The 18,163-nt window shown below is 56.2% G+C and overlaps 1 protein-coding gene across 1 annotated transcript in view; it reads right to left on the bottom strand.

Annotated features, from left to right (window-relative positions):
* TBC1D16 (TBC1 domain family member 16) overlaps positions 1-18,163 on the bottom strand; it is a 70,546-nt gene that overhangs the window by 9,040 nt on the left and 43,343 nt on the right. Inside the window, exons 3-7 of the mRNA XM_007959600.1 lie at positions 5,548-5,709; positions 3,647-3,794; positions 2,289-2,453; positions 1,637-1,785; positions 711-845 (exon numbers count right to left, since the gene is read on the bottom strand). Of these exons, the coding sequence (XP_007957791.1) occupies positions 711-845; positions 1,637-1,785; positions 2,289-2,453; positions 3,647-3,794; positions 5,548-5,709 (759 nt within the window). The remainder of the gene's footprint in view (positions 1-710; positions 846-1,636; positions 1,786-2,288; positions 2,454-3,646; positions 3,795-5,547; positions 5,710-18,163) is intronic.

Here is an 18,163-nt window from a genome sequence, read left to right as displayed (position 1 = left end):
CCTAGCTCCCAAGGAGTCGCTGGGTGGGTCTGAACCATCAACCTTTGGTTTCTTCACCCACAGACTCTTTACAAAGGGGAGCAGCCTGCCGTTGGCAGGAGGGTGAGCAAGGTGTGCCATTTCCTCCCTGGGTGGCTGCCTGTGACCATGGGCAGGCCAGCAGGGACAGTTGATGCTGCTGCCAATCACTCACTAGGCTGCAGCAGAATGTCACAGATGCCAGCCTGCGGCTCCGTGTGGCTTCAGGGTGGCAGTCTTACTGGGGACCACCCATTGGGAGCTGGGAAGGCTGCCTCCTGGCTGCTGTGAGCCAAGCAAGCGGCGCCCGTGGGTGCCCAGGGAGTCAGGGGAGGCCTTTGCTGGGCACCTTGGGAGGGCTGTGGGGTTCCCTGGGACGCTATGCCCATAAGAGGCCAACTAAGTAGCGTGAAGTCGCCAACAAGCCCCTGCTCGTGGGCAGTGATTACACGAGCCTGGAAGAATGACTCCAGCAGAAGGCTGTGGCTGGGGGGTCAACTGCGGCCCAACAGGCAGATCGGGAGGCGGCCAGGTGCATGCTGCCCGCGGTGCTGCCCTGCCCAGATCGGGAGGCGGCCGGGTGCATGCTGCCCGCGGTGCTGCCCTGCCCAGTCGGGAGGCGGCTGGGCGCATGCTGCCCACAGTACTGCCCCTCCCCAGGGGGGTCGTGCTGGTGGGGGGGCAGTGTGCACCTCATGCTCTCCACGTTTGGGTTGTCCTCCCCTCGAAAGAACTGGTTGCCACGATCTGTGCGCACCACGTCCTTGTCCACAGTGAACTGCACACGGCGCCAGAACTCCTGGTGCTCTTCCGGTGTCATGGAGAGCCTGTGAGGGAGCAGAGGGCTGGGCTGGATGCTGGCACACGGGCACATGGTGTCAGCAGGCACACAGTGCCACTGAAAAGGCACACAGGGACACTGAATAGACACACGGTGCCAGCAGGCACACGGGGACACTGAAAAGGCACACAGGGACACTGAATAGACACACGGTGCCAGCAGGCACACGGGGACACTGAGCAGGCTCGTGGCATCAGTAGGCACACTCTCTCTAGGGATGGATATTCCTCTGTGCCCCACTCCAGATCCTGGATGGGAACAGGGTATTGCTGCTGGTGTCACCCTGGTGTCCCCTGACTTGAGTGCGTGCTGTGTACCTCGGGCTGGCCCCAACCTTCCTTGGCCCGAGGCGTCCCAGCTTCTTGAGAGGAGAGCTGACTGCAGCCCGTGGGTGGGGAGGCTCTGCGAGGACCCGGGGCCAGTCCTGTGGCCCTGCTCCCACTGCAGTGCTCCCGGGGCCGAGACTCCTAACCCTGACGTGGGAGCCACAGACCCACTGTCTGGGGCCCGAGTGCCAGGAAGGACCGCTCACTGGCTCGTCACTCCTGGTCCTGGCCGCCCCATTTCCACGGCCCATGACACATATGCATGCTGAACTGCACCTCAAATTAACTCTTCAAATGCTATTCCCACTGCGCTCAGAGGGGCGGTGACATCCCCACTGCCCTCAGAGGAGTGGTGACATCCCCATGTCCCTAGGAGGAGTGGTGACATCCCCACCGCGCTGGAGGGACGGTGCTGTCCCGCTGAGCGGGAGGGCAGGCGGCCGTGCGTTACCGTCTCTGCTGGATGTCCAGGTACTCTTTCCGCTTCTGTGTGCGCAGCGCCTCCCGTGCCTCCGACGTGGACTCGGGGCTGTAATAGTGCAGCAGGAAGGGCCAGACCTCCCCCCGGATTGACACATCAATGCCGCCAAAGAAAATGGCCTGCAGGAAGCAGCAGAAGCTGGGGAGGGGGGAACCGGGCGCTCAAAGACCCCCCAGTCCCCAGAGCTCCATGTCGGGGTGGCTTTGGTGGCTCTGCTGACAACTGAGGCCTTGATTCAGGTCCCGGCAATTTGCACTTGTTTGGAAGGGGAAAGGGCCAGCCCTCCATTCCCATCCCGCCACAAACCTGACTCATTTCAATGTCAATACGCCCCCCTGGGGTGGCGTTCAGATTAACGGGTGGTTCTCACGTTGTGGCCTAATCCCTGGCCCTGGAGAGACTGCATTTCATCGCAGGCCCTTCCGTATGTTGACACACCGGTCCCCCCGACCCTCTCAGCATTTTGTTGTAACCCAGCAGCTTTGATTGCTGATGGGGGTGTTCACACAGTACCTCCCACAAGGGCACAGGGCCCTCCCGGAGCTGGCCGTGGGCCGGGTGGCAGCTGCCCCCCTCTAGCCTTCACATGCCCATCTCCCAGGTGCGCACCGGGAGGCCCTACCTTTCGAAGCTTGTACTCCTCCTCCACCTGGCCCAGCTCGTTCAAGTGGCCAAGCCAGGCGGTGACGTCCAGACGCTTGTACAAGCTCTCCTCGGGGTGGGTCTCGGACGAGGGGAGCCTGGGACGCCGGATGGGGAACAGCATGCAGGTCTTCTCGTCAGCGACCTGCCGGGCAGAAGGACCACTGGGGCAAGCCCGGTGTCTCAAACACGCGGCTGTCCACACCAGCACCCTTTCCCAGGGCTGAACAGCGTGATCTGAAAGGAGGGAGGAGCCTCACTGCCCACAGCCGCCTGCCTCGCTGGTGAGGGTAAACCAAAACCCAAACTCACCGCCTCGAGTTGGATCCGACTCATAGCAACCCCTCCCTGGGTTTCCCAGGTGGAAGGTTGGGCAATCTACTTCCATAGAGATACTGCCTTGGAAACCCAAGGAGGGGTCACTATGAGTTGGTCCGACTCGATGGCACATAACAACAACAACAACAACTTCACTACGGAAGTAGATTGCCCAGTCTTCCTTCCCAGGAGTGGCTGGTGGTTTCGAACTGCCAGCCTTCTGGTTAGCAGTCAGATGCCTTAGGCATTGCTGCGAGGGTAATTGGAAGCAATTCAAAGGACAATACCCTTGTCCCCAAACTGCACTCCCCGCCTGACCACCGCTTCCCACTCCGCCCTCCCACTCCGCCCTCCGACCCCAGCCACACAAGCAGGATTCACATCTCCCCTCGGCCAGGAGGCCTGCGATAAATTACATGTGATCGGCCACATACAAAGGGCGCGCTGTTCTGTGCGGGGACTCGGCTGCTCGGGCCCTCTCTGCAGGGGCAGTCATGACGCCGAGTGCAACGGTGCCTGACATTTAATTCAGAAATTAAAAGTTGTTCCTCGGGTGGGGGCCCATGCTGTTGTAATGAGGGCGAGCCGTGGGGGGTTGACGGGGAGAAAGGGGGCTCTAAAGTCGCCCCAGTTCTAATAAGCATATACTGTGTCTAGAACAGATAATTAGAGCGCTTATCACATCTGTATGTAGACAGAGCAAAATATGGCAGGAGGTCTTGTCAAAACACGCCTCTCAAGTGCATGGCAAGGGCCCCGGGCAAGGGCCTGGCCCTGCCTTCAAACCCAAGGGTGCTGCTCTAACAGCCCCCCATGGCCCGGGTGGCCCCCAGGAGCCCTCGAGCACCCTGACTGCAGCCCCAGCAGGGAGAAGAGGGGTGATGGGCTGGTCCAAGGGGGAGGGCTGGCAGTCTCAGCCAGCATGTCTTCCTCCCAGACTCTGTGGCCAGGGAAGGGGACAGGGACTCTCCACCTCCCAGAGCCCTGTCCATCTGTCCAGCCATCTGTCTGCAGGGCTACCTGGTCCTTGAGGTGCGTCTCGGTGCAGTACTCCCACTGCTGGAACACATCCGCCAGCTTGTCCAGGCCACCGTGGTGGAAATGGAAGACTTTGTACTGGCTCTCCCGGCTAGCCACCACCAGCTGGCCGCTGGTGCAGGCCTCGTCACTGAGGGCCACAGGCACAGGGAGAGAGAGCACGCAATGAACATGGGCTTAGGGAGACAGCACACGGGGAACATGGGCACAGGGAGAGCACGGAGTGAACATGGGCACGGGGGGAGAACATGCAAGGAACATGGGCATGGGGAGACAGCACACGGTGAACACGGGTACAAGAGAGAGCACGGAGTGAACACAGGCACAGAGGGAGAACGTACAAGGAACATGGGCATGGGGAGACAGCACATGGGGAACATGGGCACAGGAGAGAGCATGCAGTGAACACGGGCACAGGGGGAGAACATGCAAGGAACATGGGCATGGGGAGACAGCACACGGGGAACATGGGTACAGGAGAGAGCATGCAGTGAACACGGGCACAGGGGGAGAACACGCAAGGAACATGGGCATGGGGAGACAGCACACGGCAAACATGGGCACAGGGGGAGAACACGCAACGAACACAGGAACAGGGGGAGACAGCACTCAGGGAACATGGGCATGGGGGGAGAGCATGCGGTGAACATGGGCACATTGGTTTATTTCCAAGTATGAGCAGAGGCTCATGGTCAGTGGAGGGAGGATGGGAGGCCTCAGGGAGGGGGGCTGCAGGCAGGAGGGGGGCAGAATGACTCAGAAACACATGCTGTCGCCCAGGTGCCGATGACCAAAGTACCCCCCCGGGGGGGACTGCAGCTGGGAAGGTACTCTCCACAGACCTGCCAAATGGCCCTCCCCACACCTGCCCCTTCTCTCTGGGAGACCCATGGTGGACGCTGGGTGCTGGCCAGTGTCCGGTGGGACTGGTGTAGAGCCCAGGAGATAAGGTGGGGCTCACAGTGGCTCTAAGAGGCCCTTCTGGAGCACACACTGGTCCGGGAGAACCTTCTGAGTTGTTTATTAAGCATGTGGCAGGGCTCGGGCCCTGGCCGACATGCCTGTGGCCCCCATGCTGCGTGTGGAGGAGGCGTTCCATGCAGCTGTCAGATGCTGCGTGTGGAGGAGGCAGCTGTCAGCAGGAAGCAGTGGCCATCAAGTCGGTTCCGACTCATGGAGACCCCACGTGGGTCAGGAAGAGCCCCTGGGGGTGCTGTTAACTGAAGGGCTGAAGCTCAAGTCCATCCAGAGGCGCCCCAGAAGGAAGGCCTGGCAGTCCCCTGGAAACTCACTCATGCAAACCCCCTGGAGCACAGCTGTGGCCTGACGCCCATGGGGCGGCCACCAGTCAGAGGAGACTCAATGGCAACCTGCTATTGAGCCACTGGGGGCCCAGTGGGAGAATCCTCGCCTTCCACACAGGAGGCCCAGGTTCAATTCCTGGCCACTGCCCCTTGTGGGAAGCCACCACCCGCCTGTCAGTGGAGCTTCCAGACAGACAGACCAGGAAGGCAGGCCTGGTGGTCCACTTCAAAAACCAGCCACTGAAACCCTATAGACCATGACCGCCCAGTCGGCACCAGTCATGGGGTAGCCAGGGCGGGCAGCGCTGCCCTCGGCTGTGCAGAGGTCACCGTGAGTCGGGCCGACTTGACAGCAGCTATGACAACAATGTGAGTCAACAGGATGGTCCCGTGACGAAGAAAGCGCCCTCACCACCCTGAAGGGAGATGGCCAGCCCAGCCCCTGTGACTGTGGGCACCAGAGGGTGGCAATGTTGTGTGGAGTGACAGTGTTGGGGGACCCCAGGCAGCGCCTTGCACCTACACCAGACACTCTGACGATGGGCCAGCTTCCTCCCAGGAGTGGCCAAGGGCCCTCACCTGAAGAAGAGGCGGAGGGAACGCATGTGCCCTAGGTCCACGCGGAAGACGCCGCACGTCTGCTCCAGTGCACAGCCCCGTTGTGGCTCCTCCCAGCGTGGTGGCGGCAGGAGCCCGTTGCTCTCGGAGAAACGCAGGCTGGTGTCCGTGCTGGACGGGGAGCTGGTGGGGCAGGTCATGGGCTGGTCACACATCTGTCTGTGCCAGCCACGGGGGGTGAGGGGGTGGGTAATGGAGCCCCAGAGAGGTTAATAACTTGCCGAAGATCACACAGCTCATAGGTGGCAGAAGTGGGATTGGGATCCAAGCTGATTGGCGCTGTGTCCTGTGCTCTCACTGGCACATTTTACTGCCTCTCGATCATCTGCACTGAGGTAATACAACCCCATCTGTTGTTTCTTTTCTTTCTTTCTTTTTAATTCATGGATTTGTTTAGACCCTTAATTGCAAAACATTTCATCACGTGGATTCAGCCACACCACCTCTTGAGACTTAACGGCATCTAATGAACACCCCGTAAAATACAAGTCAGCGGGTGGGCAAGTCTCCATCCCAGACCTGCCCCCAGCCTCCTACACAGGAGCCACTGCCAGCACCACGCCCCCGCTTAAACCCACACATAAGCGCGTCGGAATGATTAATCCAGGCAGCTCGTCTTCAGACGGGCTCCGGCCTCAGAAGGAGGCTACTTTGCATGGTCCGAGCTCAGCCCTCCCCACGTGGAAACAGTCTTTCTGGCATCTCTGCTTCCTCTAGAACGTACCAGGCCTGGCGTGTGGGGGGTGGCTGTTCCCCACCCCCAGCCCCATCTAGGAAGTAAGCACAGCCGGTGCTCCATTCCTCGGGGGCACCTGGGCTCCCCCAGCAGCATGCAGTCACCGTGGAGTCGACTCTGACCCGTGGCTCCCCGCAGGCCAGAGCAGGACTGTGCTTCAGAGGGTCTCAAGGGCTGATATGTGGGAAGCAGAGCAGGCCTTTCTTTTGGCTGTCTCTGGTGGACTCAAACCGCCAACCTTTCAGGGAGCAGTCGAAACCAGACAGCCAGCAAGGGCTGTGGGTGGATAGAGCAGGTGACTGCAGCCCATGGCCAATGTGGACCAGAGGGCTGAGGGACTGGCAGCGTTCTGGAGTGGACCCTGAGCGGACGGCACCAGGACGTTGTTGCTGGCAAAGCAGGGCGAGTGGCAGGTCTGAAGGCAGCCCCCCACCACGCCGCTGTCTAATCCGCTCACTGAGCAATGAGGCAGCCTCGTAGGGAAAAGCCTCGTAGACTCAGGGCTGGTCCATCCAACTTGCCTTCCAGCCGGCCAGGGAGGGCCAGCAAAGGGCGGTGTCATTGTCCACTTCCACCCCATCGTGCACAGCACGAGCTCTGCGCCCTACTGCACGCTTCATCCTGTCGCCCTGTAGGGAACCCCACCACAGACTGAGACTCCACCCCCAGCCGGGGAGGACTGGTGGCCAGGCAGGGCAGGAGCCAGGCAGGGGGGCCACCTATTTCCAGGCAGAACTCTCGCTGTTGTTGGGTGCCGCTGAGTCTGCAGCCGCCCAGGTGACAGTGCTGACCTCCCCCCGGGTTCCCTAGGCTGACCCTGCAGGATGGGCAGAGCCGCCTCAGAGGTTCCCAGCCTGGGATCTCGCCAGGAGCAGACTGCCAGGTCTTTCTTCTTCAGAGCCACTGGGTGGGTTCCCTGCAGTAGAGCGCTTAACCACTGCGCCACCAGGGCCATGCTTAACCCGTTTCCTTAGGGGCGGGTCATTTGCATGGATTACTTGATTCACTCATTCACTGCAGACACCATGTGGGGCCTTCAGCTGGGGCTCCACAGGTTCGAGGCTGAGCGCAGTGGATGGCAATGTCAGTTTTCCGTTTATGTGGGGTCCACGTCGTAGCAGATGCTGGAGTCCCTGGTGCTGCAAGTGGGCAAGTGCTCGGCTGCCCACCGAGAGGCTGGCAGTTCAAACCCACAGAGATGGGCCTTGGGAGGAAGGCCTGGCCGTCTGCTTCTGACAGATCAGCCACGAGAAGCCACAGGGCAAGCTTCCACAGTGGGCGTGAGGCAGGGACGACTCAGTGACAACCAGTTACAGCGACACCACCCCGCAGGGTTCCCGAGGACTCCATCTGCTTCCCTTCAGGTGCCATGGGGTTGGGGCTGGATTTTTTCCTTCTTCACCCTCAGTGCCCAGCACAGGCCTGGCATGGAGCACACAGTCATTTAAAACTCGTGGTTGGAAGGGAAACAAAAAGTGGGAATTTTTAAGTCATAGAAAAAGCCTTTCAAAAGAAAGACAATCTGAGGGAAATGTGAACTACGGACGGCTTTTATGTTTCACTGTCTTGTTACACATGCAGGGCACTTTGGTTTTAAGAATATTAATATGTGCTGAGGAGCTCTGGTGGCATAGTGCCTAAGGCATCTGACTGCTAACCAGAAGGCTGGCGGTTCAAATCCACCAGCCACTCCTCAGAAGGAAGACTGGGCAATCTACTTCTGTAGTGATGCCACCTCAGAAACCAAGGAGGGGTTGCTATGAGTTGGGGCCAACTCAACGGCACATAACAACACAACAACAGTACGTGCTGCATATAATTTGCTTTGTTCATAAAATTATTACGTGTGGTACATTAAAATCAAAAGGATGGTTTACTGGGGCAGTTATTTGTAACGAGTCAGAAAGTCAAACATGTTTTACAAATAGAAGTCAGACACTCAACTTTAAGAAAGGTAGGATTTCTCGGCTTTTGTCATTTTCTGATGATCTTCAAAATGCAAACACAGAAACAAAAGAGGAACTGGCGACCTCACAGCACAATGTAGGGCGGGATTCCCGCCACCCGGTAACCTGCAAAATGCCACACAGCATCACCGATTAAACGTGGCCTCAGTTCTCTGATCAGCCCATCAAGAGTGGGGCCATTAGCCCGGCCATCTTCTCAAAGGCAAACAGTGGGGCCTAACTAGTGAACACCATCTGCCTTGAGCACTGTGTTCTCTTCAGATCTGTTGATATGGGGCCAAAAGGAGTGCTGCTGGTGCAGTGGCTAAAGCACTCAGCTGACAACCAAAACGTCGGCGGCCAGTCTGTGGGAGAAAGATGAGGCTTCTGTAAAGACTGACAGCCTTGGAGAGCCTGTGGGGAAGTTCCACTCTGTCCTCTAGGGGCGCTGTGGGTCGGAATCCACTCCACGTGGTGGTCCCCCCACATATGGAATCAAACTGGCAACGGCATCTGAAAGGTTAGATGGGAAGCTTGGGAGCAGTGAGTTCATGTTCATGGGGAGGAAGAGCTCAGAACAGGGGCGAGATCGGCTGCACAACTCGAAGCAAGCCGTCAATGTCACTGAACTCACTGAACACAATGTCAATGAGCACAAAGAAACAGACGGGCTGCTGTGTGTCAGCTGCATACAGTGGGACAGCAGCTATTTTTGAAAAACGGTGAGTGAGATAAACTGCAGAAAAATGTCTTACGGTTTACAGTTTATGTAAATGACGGTTCTATTGTAAAAAAATTCAAAATACGTTTATCAAAACAACAAAAAAAGATTGTTGTAAAATCAACGAGTGCCACCTGAGACCCCACTCTTTGGGGCCCTGGCACTTGCTGTGACCAGAAGAATGTGGCCACAGTGTTGTTAGGTGCATCTGGAGGCAGGGCCTTCGGCAGTCTGGTGGCTCTGCCCTCTCCTCTGTCCTGGTGTCCTCCTGCCTGTGACAAGAGACACAGGGCAGGAGACCAGCTGACAGCCAGCATCAAGGCCCCAAACGTGCAAGTAGAGGCCATCAGACCCTCGGCCCCACGGAGCCGCCAGATGGCTGCAGCCGCCTGCATAAACCCAGGCGGGCCCAGCAGAACCAGTGCTCGCGGCAGAATTGTTGACTTCCATGCGGGAGACGCGGGTTCAATTCCCGGCCAGTGCCCCTCCTGCAGACACCACCTCTCTGTCCGTGGCGCGTTGCGTGGTGCTGGGATGCTGACCAGGTTCCCGTGGGGCTTCCAGACGAAGAAAGGGGGGGAGGAAGGCCTGGCAATCTACGTCCTAAAATCAGCCAGGGAAGCGCCCTGGGCCCTGACGGTCTGACCGGCAAGCGGTCACGCGGAAGGTGCAGGAGCCGGCAGCGTCTCCCCCTGCTGGGCGTGGGGACGCCCGCTCAGAGCTGCTAAACCTTGGGGTCCTGTTACTCAGCAGCAGAGAATGGACACATACAGGAAGCGCCTGCTTCCGGACAGCTGCAGGGAAGGAAGAGACCCGCACGCTGGCTGAATTACGGTTTTCAAGTCAGGAGCCGGGTGAGCATTTACAAAGACCCCAACCTCTAAGCTGGCTTCGCTTTCCCCATGTTGTGCCTTTCGAACTGTCTCAAGAAGCTGGTGGCCTCTGGGCTCTAGAAAGGAGAGAGGCTCTGTCAGGGTGACACTGTCCACGCAGGGGCCTGGAGTCCAGTCACGAGGACGGGAGCAGGCGCCCCCCAGTCCGGCCCCTCTCCCCTGGGCGTGCACCCACTACTTTCATGTCGAGCAAACACCTGATGTCTCTCCATCTTAACAGAAATGGCTGCTACTGAGTCAATTCCAACTCACGCCAACCTCGGGTACCACCCTCAGGCACCCCCCCAAGTACCCCCTCAGGTACACCCCCAGGTACACCCTCAGGCACCCCCCCAGATGCCCCCTCAGGCACACCCTCAGGTCCACTGTCAGGTACCCCCCCAGGTATCCCCCCAGGCACTCCCTCAGGTAGCCCCTGCTCCACTGTTTTCAATGGCTGTTTTTTGGGAAGTGAACTGCCAGCCCTTTCCTCTCAGCGCCTCTGGGTGGATTCGAACAGCCCACCTTGGGTTGGCAGCCGAGCGTGTGAAGCATTTGCCCCTTGTTGCTAGGTGCCATTGGGGTGATGCTGGCTCACAGTGGTCCCACGTGACAGAGCTGGGCCCGACAGGGTTTTCTAGGCTGTCATCTTTACCTCTTCACAGCCATCAGGTGGATTCACGCTGCCAGCCTTTTGGGGGACAGCTGAGTGCATAACCACCGTGTCAGCAGGGCTGCTTGTCCTCATCTTAACAGGCTCCAAACCAACCTCGTCACGGCAACACCCTCTGGTCTCCTGAATCCTGTGCTGTCTCTTGATTTTGGATAACAGGACCACCAGCACTCCAGCGCCTTAGGCCCAAATCTCCAGGCACATCCACCTTCTTCCTTCCGACCCACTGGCACCTGGTAGGCCCATGACCACTATCTCCTGCACCGATACCTCCCTCTCCAGCCCCGGCCTAGCCTTCCTTCACCCGCAGGGCCCTGCGATAATCTGCCGCTGAGCCTCCGGTCACTTCACCGTCCCTCCCGTCTGCACTTTGTCCCCTGACTTATGCAGATTTACAACCCTTAAAAAAAGAAACAAACTGGGGCATGTGTACAAGGACTGATGTCTTTACTCTGTAAAAAAAAGTATGTAAATCCAAACCAAACCAAACAAAGATGGCAGGGCAACAGAAAAACAGCAAAATGACAAGGGAAAAGGACTCAATCCACCCCAGAAAAAATACAAAGAACCAACACAAATTTACTCTCAAGAATAACAAAATAAACGCAAATTGAAACAAAGTACTATTTGAGGGAATGGTCTATGCAGTTGGCAACTATTTAAAAACCGTAATGTCCAGAGTAGGCAGGGTTTGGGGCTGTGAGCTGGCAGATGTCCTCTGCACCCGACTGGGAACAGAAAGCAAAAGGCTTGGACATGTTTATGCCTTCGACCCTTTCGTTTCTAGGAATTGATCTTGAGAAAATAGCTAGAGACAACCACAAAAACACATGGGTGGGCAGATGCGGAAACAGCATTTGACGAGAATTCCACACTAGTTCATGGGAAAAGTGCCAGCAAAGTGGGACCAGCAGGGAACGCTCAGGTTGACGCAGGGCACTCACAAAAGCTTCACAGTGAACATGACAGTTAACGGTAAAAGACTTAATCGTTCCCGTCTAAGTTCAGGAATGGAGACTCAGAGCGGACAAATGGTTAATGCACTTGGCTGCTGACCCAAAGGTTAGACGTTCACATCCGCCCAGAGGCACCTGGGAAGAAAGCCCTGGGGGCTGACTTCTCAGAGATCAGCCACTGGGAACCCCTGCAGCCCAGCTCCGCTCTGACCACGTGAGGGCACCAGGAGTCAGTCTGATGGCACCTGGCTGAGATCAGGACAGAGGACAGGGTGCCACTCCCACCACTCCTGATGCCACACCGGCTGGATGCCCTCGCCTTGACGTGAGGTATAAGGGAACAAAAGGCAGAGGAAAGTGGTGCCTATCAGCAGATGGTACGATTCTTTACATGATAAAGGCCCACAGAATCTACAAAAAAATCCCCAGCAAGATTGCCAGATAAATGTTAATGTACAAAAATCATATTCTTAAACACTAGCACCAACAAGTACAAAACGAAATTTTTAAATTCCATTTACTGTAGAAAAAAAAAAAAAAAAAAAAGACCCACACAACACACTTAGGAATAAGTCTAACAAAACACATTAAAGATCTGCACGTTGAAAATTACAAAGCATTGTTGAAAGCAGAGACCTCAGTAAACACAGAGATATACCCTGTTCATAGACAGAAGCAGTCAACACCAGGAAGATCTCGGCCATCTGGCCAACCCACCCTACAGATTCAACACAGTCCCAGTCAAGACCCCAGTGGTGTTTTCTGGGTGAAAATTGAGGGGCTGATGGAAATGCGAAAGACCTGGAACTACGAAAGCAATTCTCAAAGGAAACAAAGTTGAAGGACCCCTGCTGGGGTTTCCGAGGCGGTATCTCTACAAAAGTAGATTGCCCAACCTTCCTTCCGAGGAGTGACTGGCGGGTTTGAACCGCCAGCCTTCTGGTTAGCAGTCAAATGCCTTAGGCACTCTGCCACCAGAGCTCCTTAGAATATGCATAAAGGAGGCTCAGAGCTGAATTCTATGATGGATATTTCTGAAATACAGCACAACCATGATTCATGAATGAAGAAACCGATCAACTGAACTTCATTAAAAGAAAAACCTCTGCCCCTTGTGAAACACTGCGAAGGGAAAAGAGATGCTGTGGGCCGCAAGAAGGTACCTGCAGGCAGGCATCTTTTAAACGGCTTGCTTCCGTAGGATAAAAAGAACACCCCAAAAATCAATAGTTAGAGAACAGACAACACAACTAAGAGATGGGCTAAAGAGTTGAAACGACACATCACCAAAGACGATACTCAGGGGAGGCTCAGTGTACAAATCTGCTCTCTTTCGTAAGCAACAGAGAAATGCAAATTAAAGCCACAGTGTCGTATGATGAAGCATGACATGACTGCACTGCACATGCAGGACAATGGGGAAACACACAAGGCTGATGGCATTCGGGCCGGCCGGTATTCGGGGCTGCCAGCACGGGACGACTGCAGCTCCCCCACACTGCCGAGGGGATGCGGAACAGGGCACTTAGGGAACAGGCCGCAGCTTCTTACAAACTTCAACCCACCCTAAGCCTACGTGTGTGACGCAGCAAGCCTCCCGGGTGCTTACTCAAGAGAGAGAGACTTTTTCCCAAGGAGATAACCAACTGCCCCAGCAACACGTGTTTAACAGACAGACTTTCTCCAGCTGTTATGTTGCTGTTGGCTGTCGAGTCGGTTCTGACTCAGAGACTCATGTGCGACAGGACAAAACGCTGCCCGGTCCTGCGCCGTCCTCACAACCACTGCGAGAACTACGCAGCAAGAAAAGGAACGGACTACTGGATACCCCCCAATGCACTAGGTTACGTGAAAACAGCCAGATGTAAAGGCTACCTGGCGAGACACTCAGATCCACTGGTAACCTGGGAAATGCACGCTGAACCACACGTCTACCAGAATGGCTACCGTTAAGACTAACCACACCACGTGCTGACGAGGACATGGAGGAACGGGGGCTCTCACACGTGGCCAATGGGAGTGTGAAATGGTACGACCACTTTGGAAAACCCCACCAGGTTTGAATGGCTGAGTCAGCCATTTCTCTCCTAGGTGTTTACCAAGACAGATAATAACATGGATCCACACGCAGGCTTGCACACAAATGTTCATAGCAGGCTTATTTGTAATAACTAAGAACGGAAAACGACTCAGTATATATGCCACGATAAAATGGAATGGGTTTTTTTGGAACATGTATTGTGGTTGGGTGAAAGTTTACAAATTAGTTCCCTCTCAACAATCTCGTTTCCTGACATTAGTTGCAACGTAACAGCACTCTTCCTGCTTCCTGCTTGGGTTTCCTGCTTCCATCCGCTCATCTTCCCTGCCCCTTCCTGCCTCTGAACCTGTTTTTGGACAAACTCTGCCCAATTGGTCCGGTCTGGTTGATTGTTCTCAGGGGCACGTCCCTCACAGGGGTGAGTGTTCACTTCATAGGCCTGTTTGGCTGAAAGGGGGATCCCCTGGCGTTGGCTCAGTTCCAGGTCTGAACCGTGTCTAGGGGCCACAGTCTCGGGGGTTCCGCCAGTCTCTGTCAGACCAGTAAGTCCGGCCTTTTTTCCAATTTTGAATTTTGTTCTACATTTTCCTCCTCCTCTGTCAGGATCTTCTGTTGTGATTCCTGAGCAGAGCGGTTGGTAGGGGTAGCCGGGCACCATCGAGTGCCTCTGGTCTCAGGGCAGTGGTTCACGTGCTCAGGACGGATTACTGATACATGCAACGATGTGGATACGTCACAATATCCTTACACTAAGTGAAAAAAGCCCAGACCAAAACAGAGTACACATCAAGTGATCCCATCTACTCAAAGTTCTACAAAACGCAAACTAGTCTGTAATGACCCAAACCAGGTAAGTCACTCTGGAACGCGGGCAGGAAGGGGCTGGATTACGAAGGGGCCCAGGCCGCTGCTGGGAGGTGGGGGTAGGCTCCCCACTTGGTCACGGTGGAGCTCTCATGGGCCTGTGTGTACCCACTCCGCTGCTGCTGTTGTCAGCGGCCGTCAATCCCGACTCACACGGTGAGTGGGACTGCCCCAGGGGGCCTTCTAGGCTGTCACCGTTACAGGAGCAGACGGCCAGGTCTTTCTGCCACGGAGCCGCCAGGTGAGTCTGAACCACCAACCTCTTGGTTGGCAGCTGAGGGCTGAACAGGCACTCACAGGGCTCCTTTCGGTATCTGTATGTACACCCACCTCCATATCTGGATACATGGCAAATCTCATCAAACGTACACTTAAACCATGCAGTTTATTGCATGTCTGCTCTCCTTCAATAGCACTTAAAAAATACACCAACAACCAAGTCAGTATTTTCTATATTTCTGGCCAAAGGGGACTGCTTTACTGTGTCGTGGCCCATTTGTACGACAGAGCATCACTGACCAAACGCCAGCGACTGTGGGGCTGACTCCGACTGACGCTGGCCCCACGTGCATCACAGAACTGTGCTCCGGGGCTCCGGCTGCCTGACTTCTCAGAAGCCGACTGCCAGACCTGTCCTCTGATGCCCTCTGGGTGGACTGCAGCCTCCAACCTTCAGTCGGCAGCCAAGTGCATTGCTGCTATGTCCCACCCATGCTCTCCGGTTAAGATGGCAGTACTCCCCAGACAGATGCAGAGAGTCAGGGTGATCCCTCTGACGAGGGCAGGCATCCAGGCAGAGGTCGTGGGACCGACGCGGGGAGGGAGGTACTGGAAGGATCCACTCACGTGTGTTCCCGTGGGAGTGCCTTGTGGATGACAAAAAATGTGTGGAATGTTCAGGAACATCAAAGGCCTTCCCTCCCAGTTCCTGATTCAGCCTCATCCCCTCTCTGACCCGGGGCAGGCAGACCTCTGCACTGTCCAGCACCGCCCCACAGCCACCATATTCTTTACACGGAGGGAAGACCGTGGAAGAAGCCAGTATGTTCTGGTATGTTCCACAACTTCTTCACCGTTTCTTCCTTACCGGCAGCGGGTGCTGAGAGGAGTAAGGAACCTGCCACTTTTGAGGTCCACAAAAAAAAAAAACAAGACAAAACTCACTGCTGTCGAGTTGGACTTGACTCATAGCGACCTCTCGTTGGGTTTCCAAGGTGGTATCACTACAGAAGTAGATTGCTCAACCTTCCTTCCGATGAGTGGCTGATGGGTTTGAACCGCCAGACTTCTGGTGAGCAGTCAATGCCTTAGGCATTTGTGCCACCAGAACTCCTCCTCAAGGTCCACAGAAACCAGAAAATCCCACCTTCTACGCAGGCTTCCCCTGCTGCAGGGTTCTTCTTGCCTTTGCTTCTTGGGAAGCGAGTGTTTTTTGGTTTGGCTATTTTTTTCCGTTTGTAAACCTGTCATCAGACATCACAGCCTGCAGCGTTCTGGAAGGAACAAAGCGACCTCTCTCTGTAATCCACCTGGATTGAGAGGCCGCGGCAGGCGGCCCCATGCACGCATTTGGCCCCAGCTGGCCACGAGCGTCCCCCAGCCCTGCCTCCCATGTTGCCAACTTGAAAGGCTGTTCAGAGCCAACCAGGTGCTCCTTAAGCCCCTGTGAAGCCTCCTTGTCGGGGGGACTAAAAGATGGTTTAACAGGGGCCCCAGGCCAATGTCACACACCGAGAAGGCCCCACCTGGGAGCCAGGGTTTCCAAGGAGGGTGACAAAGGGAGGGTCTGGGGTGTTCAGAGAGCTGCCGCCCACTCAGGCTGGTCCTCAAGTGGGGAGATGTGGCACCCCGTTTCCAGCAGCAGCCCTGACCTGCTGGGCGGCCACATGAGCTCAGTCCCTGGAACTGTGGTGTACTTTCGAACAATGCGGGCCCCTGCCCACCACTCTGGATGGCCCATGGGCCCGTCTTGAAGCCATGTGGTCTGGACAGGTCTGGGCAGAGACCTGAAGACCCTCTGGATTTAGGGTGACAGCAGCTTTGACAGGTGGCTCTCCCAGCTCACAGAAGAGGAGTGACCTCACCTGCATGGCTCTGCCTGTCCCCAAGCACGCAGGCAGCCAGCCAGGGTGCGGGACACGCAGCTGTAACACTGCACTGACAGAGACACAGAGCACACAATGGCTAGTGCCCCAGTGTCCTGGTCCTTCCCCGCCAGGCTCACTGGTCAACCCGAGGTCATGCCTGTTCAAACTGCTCCTTGCCCAGACAGAGCAGGGAGGCGGAGTCCAGGAAGAGCCAACATGTGCCAAGCAGGCTGGTTCTGTAGCATTCACACAGAATCCCCAGGGTGCTCTGGGAGGGAGCCCACTCACCAGATGTGGAAACTGACCCAGGAGCGTGGCTCCAGGCCTCACAGTGCCCCGACTGCCATGCTAAACTGTCTCCCTGCAGGGGAAAAGCTCTCTCCTCTATTACGCTCGTTGGCAATGAGTCCTGGTGACGCAGCGGTTGAGCTCTTGGCTGCTAACGGAAGGGCTGGTGATTGGAACCCACCAGTGGCTCTGTAGTGCAAAGACGTGGCAATCTGCTCCCCTGGAGATTAGGGAGGAGTTTCACTCTTTCACACGCAACTGACTTGAGAACACCTACCAACGAGGAGCTCTGGCAGCAAGAACCTGAGGCATCTCACTGCTAACCAGAAGGGTGATGGTTCAAACCCACCAGCCACTCTGCGGAAGGAAGACTGGGCAATCTATTTCTGTAAAGATTTACCACCTTGGAAATCCAGTAGGGGTCACTATGAGTCAGAATCAACTTGATGGCAGTGGTTTTTTGTTCTGTTTTGTTTGTTTACCAGCAACACCATGCTCCACAGCCTAAGGGGTTCTCTCATGAAGGGTTTCAAACGCTGGCTGACCTGGATGTGCATCGGTTGCCATGGAGTTGACTGAGTTATGGTGACCCCACGTGCGTCAGGGGAGAGCTGTGCTCCAAAGGGTTTCAGCAGAAGTAGACTTTCTTTCACAGCACTCCTGGGTGGATTCAAACCGCCAACCTGTCAGTTACTAGAGGCGCACTCAGTCATCTCCGCCTCTCAGAAGGAAGCGAGCGAGAGTACAGGCAGGAGAGCTCCAAAGAGAACAAGGGCACGGCAGAGGCAGGTTGGTGGGGGAGTGTGTGCACGGGCACACCCCTGAACCACCAACTCCCACGTCTGCCGCATCTGGGTGAGCCCCACTGTGTGACACAGACACGCCCAGAAAGGAGACATCCACGAAAGCCCTGCTTTCCAGTGCCCACAGGAGCCAGGCAGGAGAACCTGCAGCTGGTTACTCACCTGTGCCCTGGGGCTTCACACTGCTGTCCTCACCCCTAACTCTAGGCCTTTGCCGGTGCCATCCTCAGCCCTGGAATGTCCCCACCACCTGACCTCTCTGGCCACGTTCCTCTGACCTTCAGAGTCACATCAAGCAGGACCCCCCTGGACCCTCAGCCCCAAGCCCCAAGCCCTTCCGAGCATCTGGTTGACCCTGCACGTCTCTCTTGCCTGGCAGAAATGGTGCCTTAGCCGTCGGCTCCTTCACCCAGCAAGGGCCTGGTACGAGAAAGCACTCCACACAGATGAGGAAGGAAGTCTCAGAGCCTGTGCCCCTGACCTTCTGCTGGGGGTCACAGTGTGTCTCACAAGACAAGATGCTGGAGCCCTAAGCCCCCACCCGGTGAGTATGCCCTCACTGGGAAGCTGGGTCTTTGCAGGTGGGATGG

Source organism: Orycteropus afer, unplaced genomic scaffold (genome assembly GCF_000298275.1).
Source record: "Orycteropus afer afer isolate SDZICR_OR568_19922 unplaced genomic scaffold, OryAfe1.0 scaffold00018, whole genome shotgun sequence".
In the NCBI taxonomy this organism is placed as follows: Eukaryota; Metazoa; Chordata; class Mammalia; order Tubulidentata; family Orycteropodidae; genus Orycteropus; species Orycteropus afer.
Note: the sequence above shows the minus strand (reverse complement) of the source record. Positions and strands in the feature narration are given on the sequence as shown.